We start from the raw sequence: 18383 nt of genomic DNA, 5'->3' as shown, positions 1-18383 counted from the left end.
GAACAATCAATTGGTAAGGAAAAGGGGCAAAAAAATGAAATACGTATATAGCATATATACACTGCCGTTCAAAAGTTTGGGGGTCAATTAGAAATGTCCTTGTATTTGAAAGAAAAGCTCTTTTTTTTGTCCATTAAAATAACATCAAAGTGATCAGAAATACAGCGTAGACATTGTTCATGTTGTAAATGACTATCGTAGCTGGAAATATCTACATAGTCGTACAGAGGCCCATTATCAGAAACCATCACTCCTGTGTTCCAATGGCACGTTGTGTTAGCTAGTCCAAGTTTATCATTTTAAAAGGCTAATTGATCATTAGAAAACCATTTTGCAATTATGTTAGCACAGCTGAAAACTGTTGTTCTGATTAAAGAAGAAATAAAACTGGCCTTCTTTAGACTAGTTGAGTATCTGGAGCATCTGGAGGTTCGATTACTGGCTTAAAATGTCTAGAAACAAAGACTTTTCTTCTGAAACTCGTCAGTCTATTCTTGTTCTGAGAAATAAAGGCTATTCCATGTGAGAAATTGCCAAGAAACTGAAGATCTCGTATATCCTATCTCGCATATCCTATTATTTTATTTTTATTGGACAGTGTGAGATATGGCTTTTTCTTTGTAACTCTGCCTGTGTGTCTGGTCAGACCTCCAGGGGATCCAGTCCAACTACATCATGTATCTCCTGTCTGTCTCCGTAGTTGTGGTGTCTGGTCAGACCTCCAGGGGATCCAGGGAAGGAGGTTACTACACAGGACCAGGACAAGGCCGCTCCCGCCAGCACTCCAACTCAGCCGAGAGTCTGGACGGGGTCCTCCGGGGCGGGCGTGAGCTGATGCCCTATGGAGGAGGAGGACAGGGACCCATCAGAGTCAAACACAGTGGCTCCGCGGATAGTCTCCTGGAGGGGCCCAGGGGAAGGGAGAGGGGAGAGAGGGATATGAGGCGGGCAGGGGGGAGTCTGTGGAAGTCTGCCTCCCTCCCACAGAACAGTATGGTGCTGAGTAAGATGGGAGGAGGAGGAGGAGGAGGAGGAAGAGGAGGAGGACAGGAGGAGAACAAGACAGAGGGAAGAGGAAGGAATTGGAGGCCTTCTATCGCTGTACAGGTTTGAGGCTTTTTTACGTGTCATTTTTTGTTGTAGAGATATCATTTATTCCCATGTTTCTGTTTGTTTATTTCACTGTGTTGTTTGTTTGAATGAATGTCAGGTGGACAGCCCGGGGACCCTGACAGACTCGGACGCGGAGAGCAAGGCTCTGAGAGAGGTTCACTCTATAGGAGTGCAGGTGGAGGAAGACAAGAGGTACTGTTATAATTACAGCTTAATAACACACATTAAAGGTTAACAAATGGCTTTACAGCTCACTCCACTGTAAGGAGAAATATTTTTTTTTTTTTACACCAAGTCTAAGAGAGGAGTTGTATTCTTCCTCACTGCCTTCATATCTACTCTCGCTCTCTCGCTCTCTCGCTCTGTCGCCCTCGCTCTCTCTCTCTCTCTCTGTCTCTCTCTGTCTCTGTCTCTCTCTCTGTCTCTCTCTCTCTCTCTCTCTCCCTCTCTCTGTCTCTGTCTCTCTCTCTGTCTCTGTCTCTGTCTCTCTCTCTGTCTCTCTCTCTCTCTCTGTCTCTCTCTCTGTCTCTGTCTCTGTCTCTGTCTCTGTCTCTCTCTCTCTCTGTCTTTCTCCCTCCCTCTCTCTGTCTCTGTCTATCTCTGTCTCTCTCTCTTCCTTACTGTCTCTCTCTGTCTCTGTCTCTTCCTTTCTGTCCCCGGGTGTCACAATCTCACCCTTTTCCGAGTGTATACACAGTAGTCATGGTTACATCCAGTTATTATCGAAGTTGAATCTGACAAAGGAAAACATTCCCTCAATCTCCCTCATCTGTCTGTCTCTGCATGAATAGTGTCCGTATGTATTTACAGTAGATACAGCCCAACCCTCCTCCCCTCCTTCCCCTCCTCTCCTCCCAGGCGTGCTCGGTTCAAGCGCTCCAACAGCGTGACGGCCGGCGTCCAGGCAGACCTGGATCCAGAGGGGGGTTACCCAGGCCTCACCATCGCTGTACCTACCCAGGATAAGAACCTACAGTTCCCAGGCCACACCATCGCTGTTCCTACCCAGGATAAGAGCCCCCAGTTCGGCTGCTCCTTCCAGAGACACTCCTCAGAGCCAGGGTCAACCGACCAGTACGCAGAGTACCACCGCACGGTCAGTGGTTGGGTTGGGTTAGTTAGTTAGTTAGTTAGTTAGTTAGTTGGTAAGTAAATGAGCTAGTTGGTTAGTTAGCAAGTTAGTTGGATAGCAGTTGGTTAGTTACTTAGTTGGTTAGTTGGTTAGTTTATTAGCAGGTATTTATTTAGTTAGTTAGCAGTTAGTGAGTGAGTGAGTTAGTTAGTTAGCAGTTAGTGAGTTAGTTTGTTTGTTAGCAGTTAGTTAGATTGTTTGTTTTTTAGCAGTTAGTTAGTTAGTTAGTTAGTTAGTTAGTTAGTTAGTTGGTAAGTAAATGAGCTAGTTGGTTAGTTAGCAAGTTAGTTGGATAGCAGTTGGTTAGTTACTTAGTTGGTTAGTTTGTTAGTTTATTAGCAGGTATTTGTTTAGTTAGTTAGCAGTTAGTTAGTTAGTTAGTTTGTTAGTTCGTTAGTTTGTTAGTTCGTTAGTTAGTTAGTTAGCATTTTGTTGGTTAGTTAGCTAGCTATCAATTAGGTAGATAGTTAGTTAGTTTGTTAGTAGCAGTTAGTAGTAGTTAGCATCTCTAGCTCCTGCGTGAGGATAATATTCCGCGCCAGTTTGGCTGCTTTATGTTTATTATTTTCAATACATCATTAAAGGACTTATCTACTTCCTGTCCTCTTCATCCCCACTGGGACTTCAGTACATCATTAAATGACTTATCTACTTCCTGTCCTCTTCATCCCCACTGGGACTTCAGTACATCATTAAAGGACTTATCTACTTCCTGTCCTCTTCATCCCCACTGGGACTTCAGTACATCATTAAAGGACTTATCTACTTCCTGTCCTCTTCATCCGCATTGGGACTTCAGTACATCATTAAAGGACTTATTTTTTTATTTGTATTTTTTATTTCACCTTTATTTAACCAGGTAGGCTAGTTGAGAACAAGTTCTCATTTGCAGCTGCGACCTGGCCAAGATAAAGCATAGCAGTGTGAACAGACAACACCGAGTTACACATGGAGTAAACAATTAACAAGTCAGTAACACAGTAGAAAAAAAGGAGAGTCTACATACATTGTGTGCAAAAGGCATGAGGAGGTAGGTGAATAATTACAATTTTGCAGATGAACACTGGAGTGATAAATGATCAGATGGTCATGTACAGGTAGAGATATTGGTGTGCAAAAGAGCAGAAAAGTAAATAAATAAAAACAGTATGGGGATGAGGTAGGTAAAAATGGGTGGGCTATTTACCGATAGACTATGTACAGCTGCAGCGATCGGTTAGCTGCTCAGATAGCAGATGTTTGAAGTTGGTGAGGGAGATAAAAGTCTCCAACTTCAGCGATTTTTGCAATTCGTTCCAGTCACAGGCAGCAGAGAACTGGAATGAAAGGCGGCCAAGTGAGGTGTTGGCTTTAGGGATGATCAGTGAGATACACCTGCTCGAGCACCTGTTACGGGTGGGTGTTGCCATCGTGACTAGTGAACTGAGATAAGGCGGAGCTTTACCTAGCATGGACTTGTAGATGACCTGGAGCCAGTGGGTCTGGCGACGAATATGTAGCGAGGGCCAGCCGACTAGAGCATACAGGTCGCAGTGGTGGGTGGTATAAGGTGCTTTAGTGACAAAACAGATGGCACTGTGATAAACTGCATCCAGTTTGCTGAGTAGAGTGTTGCAAGCAATTTTGTAGATGACATCGCCGAAGTCGAGGATCGGTAGGATAGTCAGTTTTACTAGGGTAAGTTTGGCGGCGTGAGTGAAGGAGGCTTTGTTACGGAATAGAAAGCCGACTCTAGATTTGATTTTCGATTGGAGATGTTTGATATGAGTCTGGAAGGAGAGTTTACAGTCTAGCCAGACACCTAGGTACTTATAGATGTCCACATATTCAAGGTCGGAACCATCCAGGGTGGTGATGCTAGTCAGGTGTGCGGGTGCAGGCAGCGAACGGTTGAAAAGCATGCATTTGGTTTTACTAGCGTTTAAGAGCAGTTGGAGGCCACGGAAGGAGTGTTGTATGGCATTGAAGCTCGTTTGGAGGTTAGATAGCACAGTGTCCAAGGACGGGCCGGAAGTATATAGAATGGTATCGACAATTGAAGTCAGAGGATTACATACACCTTAGCCAAAAACACAATTTTTCACAATTCCTGACATTTAATCCCAGTAAAAATTCAGTTTTGGGTCAGTTAGGATCACCACTTTATTTTAAGATGTGAAATGTCAGAATAATAGTAGAGACAATTATTTATTTCAGCTTTTATTTCTTTCATCACATTCCCAGTGGGTCAGAGGTTTACATACACTCAGTTAGTATTTGGTAGCATTGTCTTTTAATTGCTTCACTTGGGTCAAACATTTCAGGTAGCCTTCCACAAGCTTCCCACAATAAGTTGGATGAATTTTGGCCCATTCCACCTGACAGAGCTGGTGTAACTGAGTCAGTTTTGTAGGCCTCCTTGCTCGCACACACTATTTCAGTTCTGCACACAAAGTGATTTGTGATGGCCACTCCAATACCTTGACTTTCTTGTCCTTAAGCCATTTTGCCACAACTTTGGAAGTATGCTTGGGGTCATTGTCCATTTGGAAGACCCATTTGCCACCAAGCTTTAACTTCCTGACTGATGTCTTGAGCTGTTGCTTCAATATATCCACGTAATTTTCTTACCTCATGATGCATCTATTTTGTGAAGTGCACCAGTCCCTCCTGCAGCAAAACCATCCCACAACATGATGCTGCCACCCCTGTGCTTCACGGTTGGGATGGTGTTCTTCGGCTTGAAAGCATAACCCTTTTTCCTCCAAACATAACGATGGTCATTATGTCCAAACAATTCTATTTTTGTTTCATCAGACCAGAGGACATTTCTACAAAAAGTATGATCTTTGTCCCCATGTGCAGTTGCAAGCCATAGTCTGGCTTTTTTATGGCGGTTTTGGAGCAGTGGCTTCTTCCTTGCTGAGTGGCCTTTCAGGTTATGTCGATATAGCACTCGTTTTACTGTGGATATAGATACTTTTGTACCTGTTTCCTCCAGCATCTTCACATGGTCCTTTGTTGTTGTTCTGGGATTGATTTGCACTTTTTCGCACCAAAGTACGTTCATCTCTAGGAGACAGAACGCATCTCCTTCCTGAGCGGTATGACGGCTGCGTGATCCCATGGTGTTTCTCCCAAGGATGAACCAGTCTATTAAAAAAAATTCTGAGGTCTTGGCTGCTTTCTATTGATTTTCAGAATCACTGAGTTTGAAGTTAGGCCTTGAAATACATCCACAGGTACACCTCCAATTGACTCACATGATGTCAATTAGCCTATCAGAAGCTTCTAAAGTCGTGACATCATTTTCTGGAATTTTCCAAGCTGTTTAAAAGCACAGTCAACTTGGTGTAAGTAAACTTCTGCCCCACTGAACAAAAATTGTCTGTAAACAATTGTTGGAAAAATGACAAAGTAGATGTCCTAACCGACTTGCCAAAACTATAGTTTGTTAACAAGAACATTTGTGGAGTGGTTAAAAAACAAGTTTTAATGATGTATGTAAACTTCCGACTTCAACTGTGCTTCCTGTCCTCTTCATCTCCATTGGGACTTCATTACATAATGATAATCCCTCCACTTCTTCCTATTAAACAACAGAAAGTTACAATCTTCACTTAAAAGTATCCTCTCCATTAAACTAACTTGACTTGCTTTGAATTAAACCCTTTTATTATTTTAGGGAGCTTAAGTCACAAACTTCCTCGATCAGGTTCTGTTTTGAGTTGTTTAATGTTGAGCTAAGCCTTACCTTACCTTAGCTTATCAACTAGCATAACTGGTTGTTGCTACTGGTTGTCTCTAGGTGCACACCCAGGGCCAGTGGACCTACAGAGAGGACTATGTTCAGGATGGTTACGCTACAGACAACCACCAGATCCCCCCGCTGCCCCCGCGGGCCCACTCCCCCCTGCCCCTCGCTGCGGACCGTGGAGGCTGGACAGGTACACCCCAGCCCTCACTGGAGGGGGGCCCCCGGAGTCTGCCCGACTCTGGTCGCGCCTCGCCCTGTCTGAGAGACGGAGAGTTTTTCCTACGCCTCCTTCAGATGGAGGTGGAGAGGATGGAGGGATGGTGTCAGAACATGGAGAGAGAGGCGGAGGAGAACGAGCTGCCGGAGGAGGGTGAGGAAAGGGGGGGGGGGGGGTTGGATGAGGGGTGGGGACTGTCAGAAAGACAGTTATAGGAAATACGGACTGGTTTAAACCTCAGCTCACAAATTACACACGTTTTACTTTCTACTTCCTGTGTACTGACTCCCCCTCTTCCTGTTTCCTGTGTGTTTCCTGTCCAGTTCTGGAGCTGATCCGTAATGCGGTGGGCAGTGCCCAGATGCTCATGTCTCAGAAGGTCCAGCAGTTCTTCCGTCTGTGCCAGCAAAGCGTGGTGGGTGTGTGGGTGGGTGGGTGTGTGGGTGGGTGTGTGGGTGGGTGGGTGTGTGTGTGGGTGGGTGGGTAGGTGTGTGCGTGGGTGGGTGCGTGGGTGGGTGGGTGCGTGGGTGGGTGGGTGGGTGCGTGGGTGGGTGGGTGCGTGGGTGGGTGGGTGGGTGGGTGGGTGTGTGTGGGTGGGTGGGTGGGTGTGTGCGTGGGTGGGTGCGTGGGTGGGTGGGTGGGTGCGTGGGTGGGTGGGTGTGTGTGGGTGGGTGGGTGGGTGCGTGGGTGGGTGTGTGCGTGGGTGGGTGGGTGTGTGTGGGTGGGTGGGTGGGTGTGTGCGTGGGTGGGTGCGTGGGTGGGTGGGTGGGTGCGTGGGTGGGTGGGTGGGTGCGTGGGTGGGTGGGTGCGTGGGTGGGTGGGTGTGTGTGGGTGGGTGGGTGGGTGTGTGCGTGGGTGGGTGCGTGGGTGGGTGGGTGGGTGCGTGGGTGGGTGGGTGGGTGCGTGGGTGGGTGGGTGGGTGGGTGTGTGTGGGTGGGTGGGTGGGTGGGTGGGTGCGTGGGTGGGTGGGTGCGTGGGTGGGTGGGTGGGTGCGTGGGTGGGTGGGTGGGTGCGTGGGTGGGTGGGTGGGTGTGTGCGTGTGTTCGTGTGTGTGTGTGTGTATGTTTTTGGTTTTACTATCTTTGTGGGGACCAGAAGTCCTCACATGGATAGTAAACCAAGGGGGAAAAAACTCACACAAGCGAGGACATTTCCCCACAAGGAAAAAGCCTATTTTAGGGTTAGTTATGGTTAGGGGTTATGGTTAGGGGTTAGGGGTTAGGGGTTATGGTTAGGGGTTATGGTTAGGGGTTAGGGGTTACAATTAGGGTTAGGGGTTATGGTTAGGGGTTACAATTAGGGTTAGGGGTTAGGGGTTATGGTTAGGGAGTGTCTGTGTTCTCTATGTGTTCTCTGTCTACCTATGAAGAACTCATAGCCCTGGCCATTTATTCTACAGTTTATTCACAGTTTTCTCCTAACTGGTTCTTATGATTCCCACCCTACTTATGAATTATTTATTTGTTACCCTTCCCTCCACCCCTCACCCCTCCAGGACCCCTCAGCATACCCCCAGCCCACCTCTCAGGACCTGTCCGGGCTCTGGGACCTGCTCCAGCTCAACATGGAAGACGTCAGGGTCAAGTTCCAGCACCTCCAGAGGCTCAAGGACTCCGGCTGGAGGCTTCCCCCAGACAAGAAGGTGAGAGCTGGGGTGTCGGCTTGACCCTGCTGCCTCCTGATCCTGGGTCATTCCCCAGAGTGTGAAGATGGCGGTGTGTCAGAGAGTGGCACAGATGGTGCCCCCGCGAGCAAGCCCCGGCTGTGAAACTGCACAACGTCATAAGAAATTGAGGAGAGAGGCTTTGAGCCAAAATGGCATTGAGCTCTAAAGCTGTGTGTTAGTTCTGAATGAAAGGAACTGAGCCTGTTTGAGCTAAAATGGCTGAGTGTTGTTTCCAAGCTTTATGGCAAGACTTCTAAAATGCAGTGCATTCGGAAAGTATTCAGACCCCTTGACTTTTTCCACATTTTGTTACGTTACAGCTTTACTATAACATTGATTACATTTCCCCCCTCAATTCTACACGATAATACCCCATAATGACAAACCAAAAACAGGTTTTTAGAATTTTTTGCAAATGTTTTAAAAAAAAAATTTAAAACTTCAAATCACATTTACATATTTACATAAGTATTCAGACCCTTTACTCAGTACTTTTTTTTAAGCACCTTTGGCAGCGATTACAGCCTCGAGTCTTCTTGGGTATGAAGCTACAAGCTTGGTACACCTGTATTTGGGGAGTTTCTCCCATTCTTCTCTGCAGATCCTCTCAAGCTCTGTCAGGTTGGATGGGGTCCGTTGCTGCACAGCTATTTTCAGGACTCTCCAGAGATGTTCGATCGGGTTCAAGTCCGGGCAATGCTTCACCGTAGGGATGGTGCCAGGTTTCCTCCAGACGTGACGCTTGGCATTCAGGCCAAAGAGTTCAATGTTTGTTTCATCAGACCAGAGAATCTTGTTTCTCATGGTCTGAGTCCCTTAGGTGCCTTTTGGCAAACTCCAAGTGGGCTGCCATATGCCTTCCTTCTGGCCACTCTTCTGTAAAGGCCTGATTGGTGGAGTGCTGCAGAGATGGTTGTCCTTCTGGAAGGTTCTCCCATCTCCACAGAGGAACTCTGGAGCCCTGTCATAGTGACCATCGGGTTCTTGGTCATCTCCCTGACCAAGGTCCTTCTCCCCCGAGTGCTCAGTTTGGCCCGGTCGGCTGACTCTAGGAAGTGTCTCAAACTTCTTCCATTTAAAAATGATGGAGGCCACTGCGTTCTCGGGGACCTTCAATGCTGCAGAATGTTTTGGAGCCATTCCCTGGATCTGTACCTCGACACAATCCTGTCTTGGAGCTCTACGGACAATTCCTTCAACCTCATGACTTGGTTTTTGCTCTGACATGCTGTGGGACTTTATATAGACAGGTGTGCGCCTTTCCAAATCATGTCCAATCAATAGAATTTACCACTGGTGGACTCCAATCAAGTTGTAGAAACATCTCAAGGATGATCGATGGAAACAGGATGCACCAGAGCTCAATTTCAAGTCTCATAGCAAAGGGTCTGAATACTTATGTAAATAAGTTATTTCAGTTTTTTTTTTTTTTTTTTACAATTTTGTTTTACAAAAAAGTTAATATTTTTTTCTTAGTCATTATATTGTATTGTGTGTAGATGGATGACTAAAACGTAACAAAATGCTCTGTGTTGTTTATTTACATCTGATATATTGTTTTTAGGAGAGACAGGAAGTTCTACACTCCCAGTAGCATCTATGAACTATCGTTCTTCCTCTGTTTATCCATACTGGTGTCGTTATTCTGTCTTTTTATTTATTTATTCTGTCTTTTTTCCCTTTGTATTGTTTAATGGTTTAATGGTTTATTGTTTATTGTTTAATCTCATTATTTGTCTGTCCGCCCCTACAATCTTCTATTTGATCTTCTAATTTTCTCACTCAACCCTTTCCCTCATTATCCCATGACCCTGCTCCATCCTTCCATAATGCCCACCCCTCATCCCCCTCTTCCTCTCATCCCCCTTCCCCTCATCCCCCCTCCCCTCATCCCCTTCCTCTCATCCCCCTCTTCCCCTCTTCCTCTCATCCCCCCTTCCCCTCATCTCCCTCTTCCCTTCATCTCCCTCATCCCGCTCTTCCCCTCATCCCCCCCTCCCCTCATCCCCTTCCTCTCATCCCCCTCTTCCCCTCTTCCTCTCATCTCCCCTTCCCCTCATCTCCCTCTTCCCCTCATCCCGCTCTTCCCCTCATCCCCCCCTCCCCTCATCCCACCTCCCCCCTTCCCCTCATCCCCCCCCTCCTCTCATCCCCCTCATCTCCATCTTCTCCTCATCCCCCCTCCCCTCATCCCCCTCACCCCTCATCCCCCTCAGGATGACAAGAAGCTTCCTCCCCCACTACCAAAGAAGCCAGCTGGGGGAGTGAGTGGCAGTCTCCGTGCTGACAGCGTCAACGACCTCTCAGTGGAACGAGGGGTAGGAGGAGGCGGAGGGGTGTTGGTGATGGCCCGTAGCGGGGGTGTGGGACGGGCCGTGCCTATCCGGGAGAAGTCCTTAGACCTGGGGGACAGACAGAGGACTGAGGCACGCAGGAGACTGCTCCAGACCAAGAGGTCCTCTTCCTTCAGACAGAACTCAGCCACGGAGAGCGCCGACAGCATCGAGATCTACATCCCAGAGGCTCAGACCCGGCTCTGAACATGGTGATACAGCCCTTTATCCCAGTGAACAGAACCGACCCGACGCCTGGGACAGCCTAAATATAGAGATATAGCTAGCTATCCCAACCTAGAACGACCACAACCATTGAGATCTACATCCCGGAGGCTCAGACCCAGTTCTGAACACTGGAACCAACTAAACGTGGAGATACAACCTATTTTCTGAGGATCCTGGATCAACCAAAACTCTCCCAAGTTCCATACACTGATCCCCCCTCTCCCAATGACGATATGGGCCATACTGACTTTCTCAAGCCTTCACTGTTGGGGGATGCTGGGTCCCATCGTCATGGCATTCCATGGACGAGGCAAGACAGAAGGGGAGAGCCATTTGTGCCCTGGAACTTTGAATCCCCAATAAACAAACACAAACAATCTGTGGCGAGAATGATGACTACGGGGATCACAGTTGACTCCACACACACATTTATTTCCCTCATCTTAGTCGGGGGGAGAGAGAGATAGAGCTGTAAAATACAGTGACAGTCACTGAAAGGTGTAGTCATGCAATAGTAGCATGTCTGTGCATGCCTGTCCACCTATAGCGTAGCCTAGCCACGCCTGGAATAGCCTAGCCTATCTTAGCCTCTTAGCTCATCTTAGCCTCTTAGCCTATCTTAGCCTCTTAGCTCATCTTAGCCTCTTAGCCTATTTTAGCCCATTTTAGCCTCTTAGCTCATCTTAGCCTCTTAGCCTATCTTAGCCTCTTAGCTCATCTTAGCCTCTTAGCCTATCTTAGCCTAGCTTCCATCTTCACAGGAAATAAGGGCTTCACAAATCTCAACCACTCTTGTGGGCATGGAGCAGATTCTCCCTCTAAATGGCCACTCAACATCACCCAAGGCTCTAAAGGTAATCTCAATATCAACTAGCTACCGTTCGACGCCATTTGGCTAGTTGGCTGCATCCTCTGAAGACTGTGTTAATACACACTCACTCAACATTCAACTGTGGATTTCATTTTAACCTACATGCCTCCTACACATGTCCCGGTCAACACTCATTCACCTAAGGTTTTATTCTCTCGCGACTCCTTCCTATTGGCCCGAGCATCCATCAATCTACCAGCTGTCTGGGCAGCAGTGTACTGTTTGAAGGAGAGTGTGTTTTTCTTTTTTTGTACATCGTTTTGAACGATGCTGTTCACCAGCTATCTAGTGTGGCACGGTATACTTGACAGCCAGAGAACATCACAAACAAACAAAAAACCTTGAAGCTGTTTTCATTTTTTTGTTATAGATATTCCTTCTGAAGTGTAAAAGGTTTGGCAGTGGGTGGGTGGTTTGATTCTTTTTTTTTTTTTGAGTTTTAGAGTTTTTCAGAATATTGAAATTTCACAACAGGGGATCCTTTTTCACTGTGAGACAATGGCACCCCCTGGTGGCCAAAATGAGAATCACAGAATAACTGTCAGAGGAGGAGGGTGTGTGGGACTGGGGAATATCGGCCTCATAAAAACAGGAGACTTACGTAGCAAAAAAAGTCTTATGTATTTTTTAGATATATTTATTACATTTCCAACAAAAATGATTTTTTTCAAGATTGGATCGACAAGCAAAATGGCAAAATGAATTGAAGAGCTGCGAGAATTGAAGGCGATTTCTCTGCCTGTCAGCTTCCTCCTCCCTCTATGTAACTTCAGCACAAGACCCTTCCAACGGAGAGAGGGATTAACTCTTTGCTCTCCTTTCACCCCCCCCCCCCCCCTCCCTCTCTCTCTCTCTCTCTTCCTGTCTCTCAATTCAATTCAATTCAATTCAAGGGGCTTTATTGGCATGGGAAACATATGTTAACATTGCCAAAGCAAGTGAGGTAGATAATATACAAAAGTGAAATAAACAATAAAAATTAACAGTAAACATTACACTTACAGAAGTTTCAAAACAATAAAGACATTGCAAATGTCATATTATATATATAATATATATAGTTTCTCTTCCTCTTCCCCCCCTCTCTCTCTCTCTCTTCCAGTCTCCCTCTCTCTTCCTGTCTTCCTGTCTCCCTCTCTCTCTCTCTCTCTCTCGCTCTCTCTCTCTCTCTCAATTCAATTCAATTCAAGGGGCTTTATTGGCATGGGAAACATGTGTTAACATTGCCAAAGCAAGTGAGGTAGATAATATATAAAGTGAATATATAAAGTGAAATAAACAATGAAAATGAACAGTAAACATTACACATACAGAAGTCTCAAAACAATAAAGACATTACAAATGTCATATTATATATATATATATATCTCTTCCTGTCTCCCTCTCTCTCCCTTTCTCTCTTCCTGTCTCTCTCTCTCTTCCTGTCTCCCTCTCTCTCTCTCTCTCTCTCTTCCTGTCTCCCCCTCTCTCTCTCCCCCTCTCTCTCTCTCTCTCTCTTCCTGTCTCTCTCTCTCTCTTCCTGTCTCCCTCTCTCTTCCTGTCTCCCTCTCTCTCCATTTCTCTCAGAAGCCTTGTCATGTGTTGCCTATACAGTGAAATCCAGTCTAATTCACTAAAACCTTCCTCTCCAGAATCTTATAAAACATAATTCAATGTCCCTTCTCTTTTCCCCTCTAAAAAAAGAGAATTGGAACGAGGGACGGAAACAGAGAGAAGGCACAGTACCATACAGTAGGCTGGGTGGGTCACATGGTCTTATCTGTCTCCAATAACAAAGGAATTATTGATGAGTTTTTTTTTGCCCTAGAACATTTTCAAGGGGCTCTGAAATACTGTGGATTTGAAAGAAGAAAAAAAAAACATTTGAATTTAAGAGACAAAAACTGCGTTTTGCAGTGTGTGTGTGTTGACTTGTATTTTTGAGCTATATACTTGAAGCCCAATTGTGAGGTGATTCTGTTATCATGACCTGGCTATTCCTTTTATATAATCAGAAAATGTAATATTTAATGTGAGATGTATATTTTAGTATGTTATTTACCTACATTTCTAGATTAGTAGAGATGTAAAGGAAATACACATAGAAAGATGTGGAACTATAACTATAGTACTATAAACTACTGCATTGTGTAATATTACAGATATTTGGCATATCCAGAAGTCGTTTTTCAAACGTGGTTAATTAATGTGTAGGAGTGGTATGGTCCAATTCACAGGGTATAACTGATTAATTAATGTGTAGGAGTGGTATGGTCCAATTCACAGGGTATAACTGATTAATTAATGTGTAGGAGTGGTATGGTCCAATTCACAGGGAATAACTGATTAATTAATGTGTAGGAGTGGTATGGTCCAAATCACAGGGTATAACTGATTAATTAATGTGTAGGAGTGGTATGGTCCAATTCACAGGGTATAACTGATTAATTAATGTGTAGGAGTGGTATGGTCCAAATCACAGGGTATAACTGATTAATTAATGTGTAGGAGTGGTATGGTCCAATTCACAGGGAATAACTGATTAATTAATGTGTAGGAGTGGTATGGTCCAATTCACAGGGAATAACTGATTAATTAATGTGTAGGAGTGGTATGGTCCAATTCACAGGGTATAACTGATTAATTAATGTGTAGGAGTGGTATGGTCCAATTCACAGGGTATAACTGATTAATTAATGTGTAGGAGTGGTATGGTCCAAATCACAGGGTATAAATGGTATCTGCTATTTGACAAATATGCTCTTTATATCAATAGTCCAACCCCTCTCTCTCTCTGTCTCTCTCTCTGTCTCTGTCTCTCTCTGTCTCTCTCTCTCTCTGTCTCTGTCTCTCTCTCTCTCTCTCTCTGTCTGTCTCTCTGTCTCTCTCTCTGTCTCTCTCTCTTCCCAACTCCATGTGCCTAACCAGCTAGATGTGGGGTTTTTTCTTGTAACATACTAAAGGTTTATACACAAATATGTAAATATTCTGGAGAGAAATATTATGGAACAGTATGTGGTTTAGTTGAGTTAGGCAGAGGTCTATCTTTCCTTAAGATATCCCTGTAGTCCTTTTTAGGACGCCCAGATCTGTCTCTCTTTTCCCCCGTTAGTTTAACCACAAGCCAGACTGATATATATCTCAGGGCCTTTTTCCCATTTTGGAGACTCTTCAAATATCATTCAATTGAAAACTTTTATTTCTCCCCTGAATAACGTACCACAGATGGTTTAGGCTGGGATTCAAATCCGATCACGGATTATAGGCATCGCGGCTTTTAAATCCACGTTGCCGCGTTCGCAGAGATTCCATTCACAGTAAATGACTGCATAGGAAATGTCCTTAATTAAAAGGCTGCAATGCTTGTAACCCCAAACGCGGATTTGAATTCCACCTGAGTTCCAAACGTTCCCCTGCATCCCCTAAGATATTGCATTAAGTGTTGAAACCTCTCAAGACAAAACAAAAGCACAAAGACAGAAATAACTGCACCTCTTTCCACTGTCAACGATTCTCCTGAAGACAGTTTTTCCTAAGGATGATCTACTTGAAGCACGAGCACGACACACGGAGGGACGTTTCACTCAGCCTCGGAACAACCTCGGATCAGCCTCGTCATATTTTATTAACACCTTATTTTCATCCCGCTGGTCATTCTTTCAAAGGGAGTAACAACGTCAAAATGAATCAGAGTACAACCTGGCCTTCTTGCCTTTTAAACTGGTTAAAAACACCTGTTCTGTAGATGGGTGCAACTGCCATAGACTGTCAACTGTGTGATAGACTGTCAACTCCTCTACTCTGTAATAGACAGTCAACTCCTCTACTCTCTGTGATAGACTGTCAACTCTTCTACTCTCTGTGATAGACTGTCAACTCCTCTACTCTCTGTGATAGACTGTCAACTCCTCTACTCTGTGGGATAGACTGTCAACTCCTCTACTCTGTGGGATAGACTGTCAACTCCTCTACTCTGTGGGATAGACTGTCAACTCCTCTACTCTCTGTGATAGACTGTCAACTCCTCTACTCTCTGTGATAGACTGTCAACTCCTCTACTCTCTGTGATAGACTGTCAACTCCTCTACTCTCTGTGATAGACTGTCAACTCCTCTACTCTCTGTGATAGACTGTCAACTCCTCTACTCTGTGGGATAGACTGTCAACTCCTCTACTCTCTGTGATAGACTGTCAACTCCTCTACTCTCTGTAATAGACTGTCAACTCCTCTACTCTGTGGGATAGACTGTCAACTCCTCTACTCTGTGGGATAGACTGTCAACTCCTCTACTCTGTGGGATAGACTGTCAACTCCTCTACTCTGTGGGATAGACTGTAAACTCCTCTACTCTCTGTGATAGACTGTCAACTGTGTGATAGACTGTCAACTCCTCTACTCTGCCATAGACTGCCAACTCCTCTACTCTGTGGGATAGACTGCCAACTCCTCTACTCTGTGGGATAGACTGTCAACTCCTCTACTCGGTGATAGACTGTCAACTCCTCTACTCTCTGTGATAGACTGTCCACTCCTCTGCTCTGTGGGAGAGACTGTCAACTCCTCTACTCTGTGTGATAGACTGTCAAAACCTCTACTCTCTGTGATAGACTGTCAACTGTGTGATAGACTGTCAACTCGTCTACTCTCTGTGATAGACTGTCAACTCCTCTACTCTGTGGGATAGACTGTCAACTCCTCTACTCTGTGATAGACTGTCAACTCCTCTACTTTCTGTGATAGACTGTCAACTCCTCTACTCTGTGGGATAGACTGTCAACTCCTCTACTCTCTGTGATACTGTCAACTCCTCTACTCTCTGTCATAGACTGTCAACTCCTCTGCTCTGTGATAGACTGTCAACTCCTTTATTCTCTGTGATAGACTGTCAATTCCTCTACTCTGCGGGATAGACTGTCAAATCCTCTGCTCTGTGGGATAGACTGTCAACTCCTCTACTCTGTGGGATAGACTGTCAACTCCTCTACTATGTGGGATAGACTGTCAACTCCTCTACTCTGTGGGATAGACTGTCAACTCCTCTACTCTGTGGGATAGACTGTCAACTCCTCTACTCTGTGGGATAGACTGTCAACTCCTCTACTCCGTGATAGACTGTCAACTCCTCTGCTCTGTGATAGACTGTCAACTCCTCTACTCTCCGTGATAGACTGTCAACTCCTCTGCTCTGTGATAGACTGTCAACTCCTCTACTCTGTGGGATAGACTGTCAACTCCTCTACTATGTGGGATAGACTGTCAACTCCTTTACTCTCTGTGATAGACTGTCAACTCCTCTACTATGTGGGATAGACTGTCAACTCCTCTACTCTGTGGGATAGACTGTCAACTCCTCTACTCTGTGATAGACTGTCAACTCCTCTACTCTCTGTGATAGACTGTCAACTCCTACACTCTGTGGGATAGACTGTGAACTCCTCTACTCTCTGTGATACTGTGAACTCCTCTACTCTCTGTGATAGACTGTCAACTCCTCTGCTCTGTGATAGACTGTCAACTCCTCTACTCTCTGTGATAGACTGTCAACTCCTCAGCTCTGTGATAGACTGTCAACTCCTCTAATCTGCGGGATAGACTGTCAACTCCTCTACTCTCTGTGATAGACTGTCAACTCCTCTACTCTCTGTGATAGACTGTCAACTCCTTTACTCTCTGTGATAGACTGTCAACTCCTCTACTATGTGGGATAGACTGTCAACTCCTCTACTCTGTGGGATAGACTGTCAACTCCTCTACTCTGTGGGATAGACTGTCAACTCCTCTACTCTCTGTGATAGACTGTCAACTCCTACACTCTGTGGGATAGACTGTCAACTCCTCTACTCTCTGTGATACTGTCAACTCCTCTGCTCTGTGATAGACTGTCAACTCCTTTACTCTCTGTGATAGACTGTCAACTCCTCTACTCTGTGGGATAGACTGTCAACTCCTCTACTCTGTGGGATAGACTGTCAACTCCTCTACTCTGTGGGATAGACTGTCAACTCCTCTACTCTGTGGGATAGACTGTCAACTCCTCTACTCTGTGATAGACTGTCAACTCCTCTACTCTGTGGGATAGACTGTCAACTCCTCTGCTCTGTGATAGACTCAACTCCTCTCTGTGATAGACTGTCAACTCCTCTACTGTACGTTTGATTTGCTGGACCTTCCTGGGTTCAACCAGACTGAGACTCCCTCCTTAACAACGGGCCTGGGTTCAACCAGACTGAGACTCCCTCCTTAACAACAGGCCTGGGTTCAACCAGACTGAGACTCCCTCCTTAACAATGGGCCTGGGTTCAACCAGACTGAGATTCCCTCCTTAACAATGGGCCTGGGTTCAACCAGACTGAGACTCACTCTTGAACAACGGGCCTGGGTTCAACCAGACTGAGACTCACTCTTGAACAATGGGCCTGGGTTCAACCAGACTGAGACTCCCTCCTTAACAATGGGCCTGGGTTCAACCAGACTGAGACTCACTCTTGAACAATGGGCCTGGGTTCAACCAGACTGAGACACACTCTTTTAACAATGGGCCTGGGTTCAACCAGACTGAGACTCACTCTTGAACAATGGGCCTGGGTTCAACTAGACTGAGACTCCCTCCTTAACAATGGGCCTGGGTTCAACCAGACTGAGACTCACTCTTGAACAATGGGCCTGGGTTCAACCAGACTGAGACTCACTATTGAACAATGGGCCTGGGTTCAACCAGACTGAGACTCACTCTTGAACAACGGGCCTGGGTTCAACCAGACTGAGACTCACTCTTGAACAATGGGCCTGGGTTCAACCAGACTGAGACTCCCTCCTTAACAATGGGCCTGGGTTCAACCAGACTGAGACTCACTCTTGAACAATGGGCCTGGGTTCAACCAGACTGAGACACACTCTTTTAACAATGGGCCTGGGTTCAACCAGACTGAGACTCACTCTTGAACAATGGGCCTGGGTTCAACCAGACTGAGACTCACTATTGAACAATGGGCCTGGATTCAACCAGACTGAGACTCACTCTTTAACAATGGGCCTGGGTTCAACCAGACTGAGACTCACTCTTTAACAATGGGCCTGGGTTCAACCAGACTCCGACTCACTCTTGAA

General features: G+C 45.7%; 1 protein-coding gene across 1 annotated transcript in view; it reads left to right on the top strand.

Moving 5' to 3' along the window:
- Positions 1–12183, top strand: part of LOC110496905 (disks large-associated protein 3-like) — a 293560-nt gene extending 281377 nt beyond the window's left edge. Inside the window, exons 8-14 of the mRNA XM_036953666.1 lie at positions 701–1107; positions 1211–1305; positions 1972–2209; positions 6033–6351; positions 6522–6613; positions 7694–7840; positions 10081–12183. Coding sequence (XP_036809561.1) covers positions 701–1107; positions 1211–1305; positions 1972–2209; positions 6033–6351; positions 6522–6613; positions 7694–7840; positions 10081–10404 — 1622 coding nt within the window. The 3' untranslated portion in view covers positions 10405–12183. The remainder of the gene's footprint in view (positions 1–700; positions 1108–1210; positions 1306–1971; positions 2210–6032; positions 6352–6521; positions 6614–7693; positions 7841–10080) is intronic.
- The last annotated feature ends 6200 nt before the right edge of the window (positions 12184–18383 follow it).

Source organism: Oncorhynchus mykiss, chromosome 18, assembly GCF_013265735.2.
Source record: "Oncorhynchus mykiss isolate Arlee chromosome 18, USDA_OmykA_1.1, whole genome shotgun sequence".
Lineage (NCBI taxonomy): Eukaryota > Metazoa > Chordata > Actinopteri > Salmoniformes > Salmonidae > Oncorhynchus > Oncorhynchus mykiss.
The sequence above is the reverse complement of the archived record's forward strand: the minus strand, read 5'-3'. Positions and strand labels throughout refer to the sequence as shown.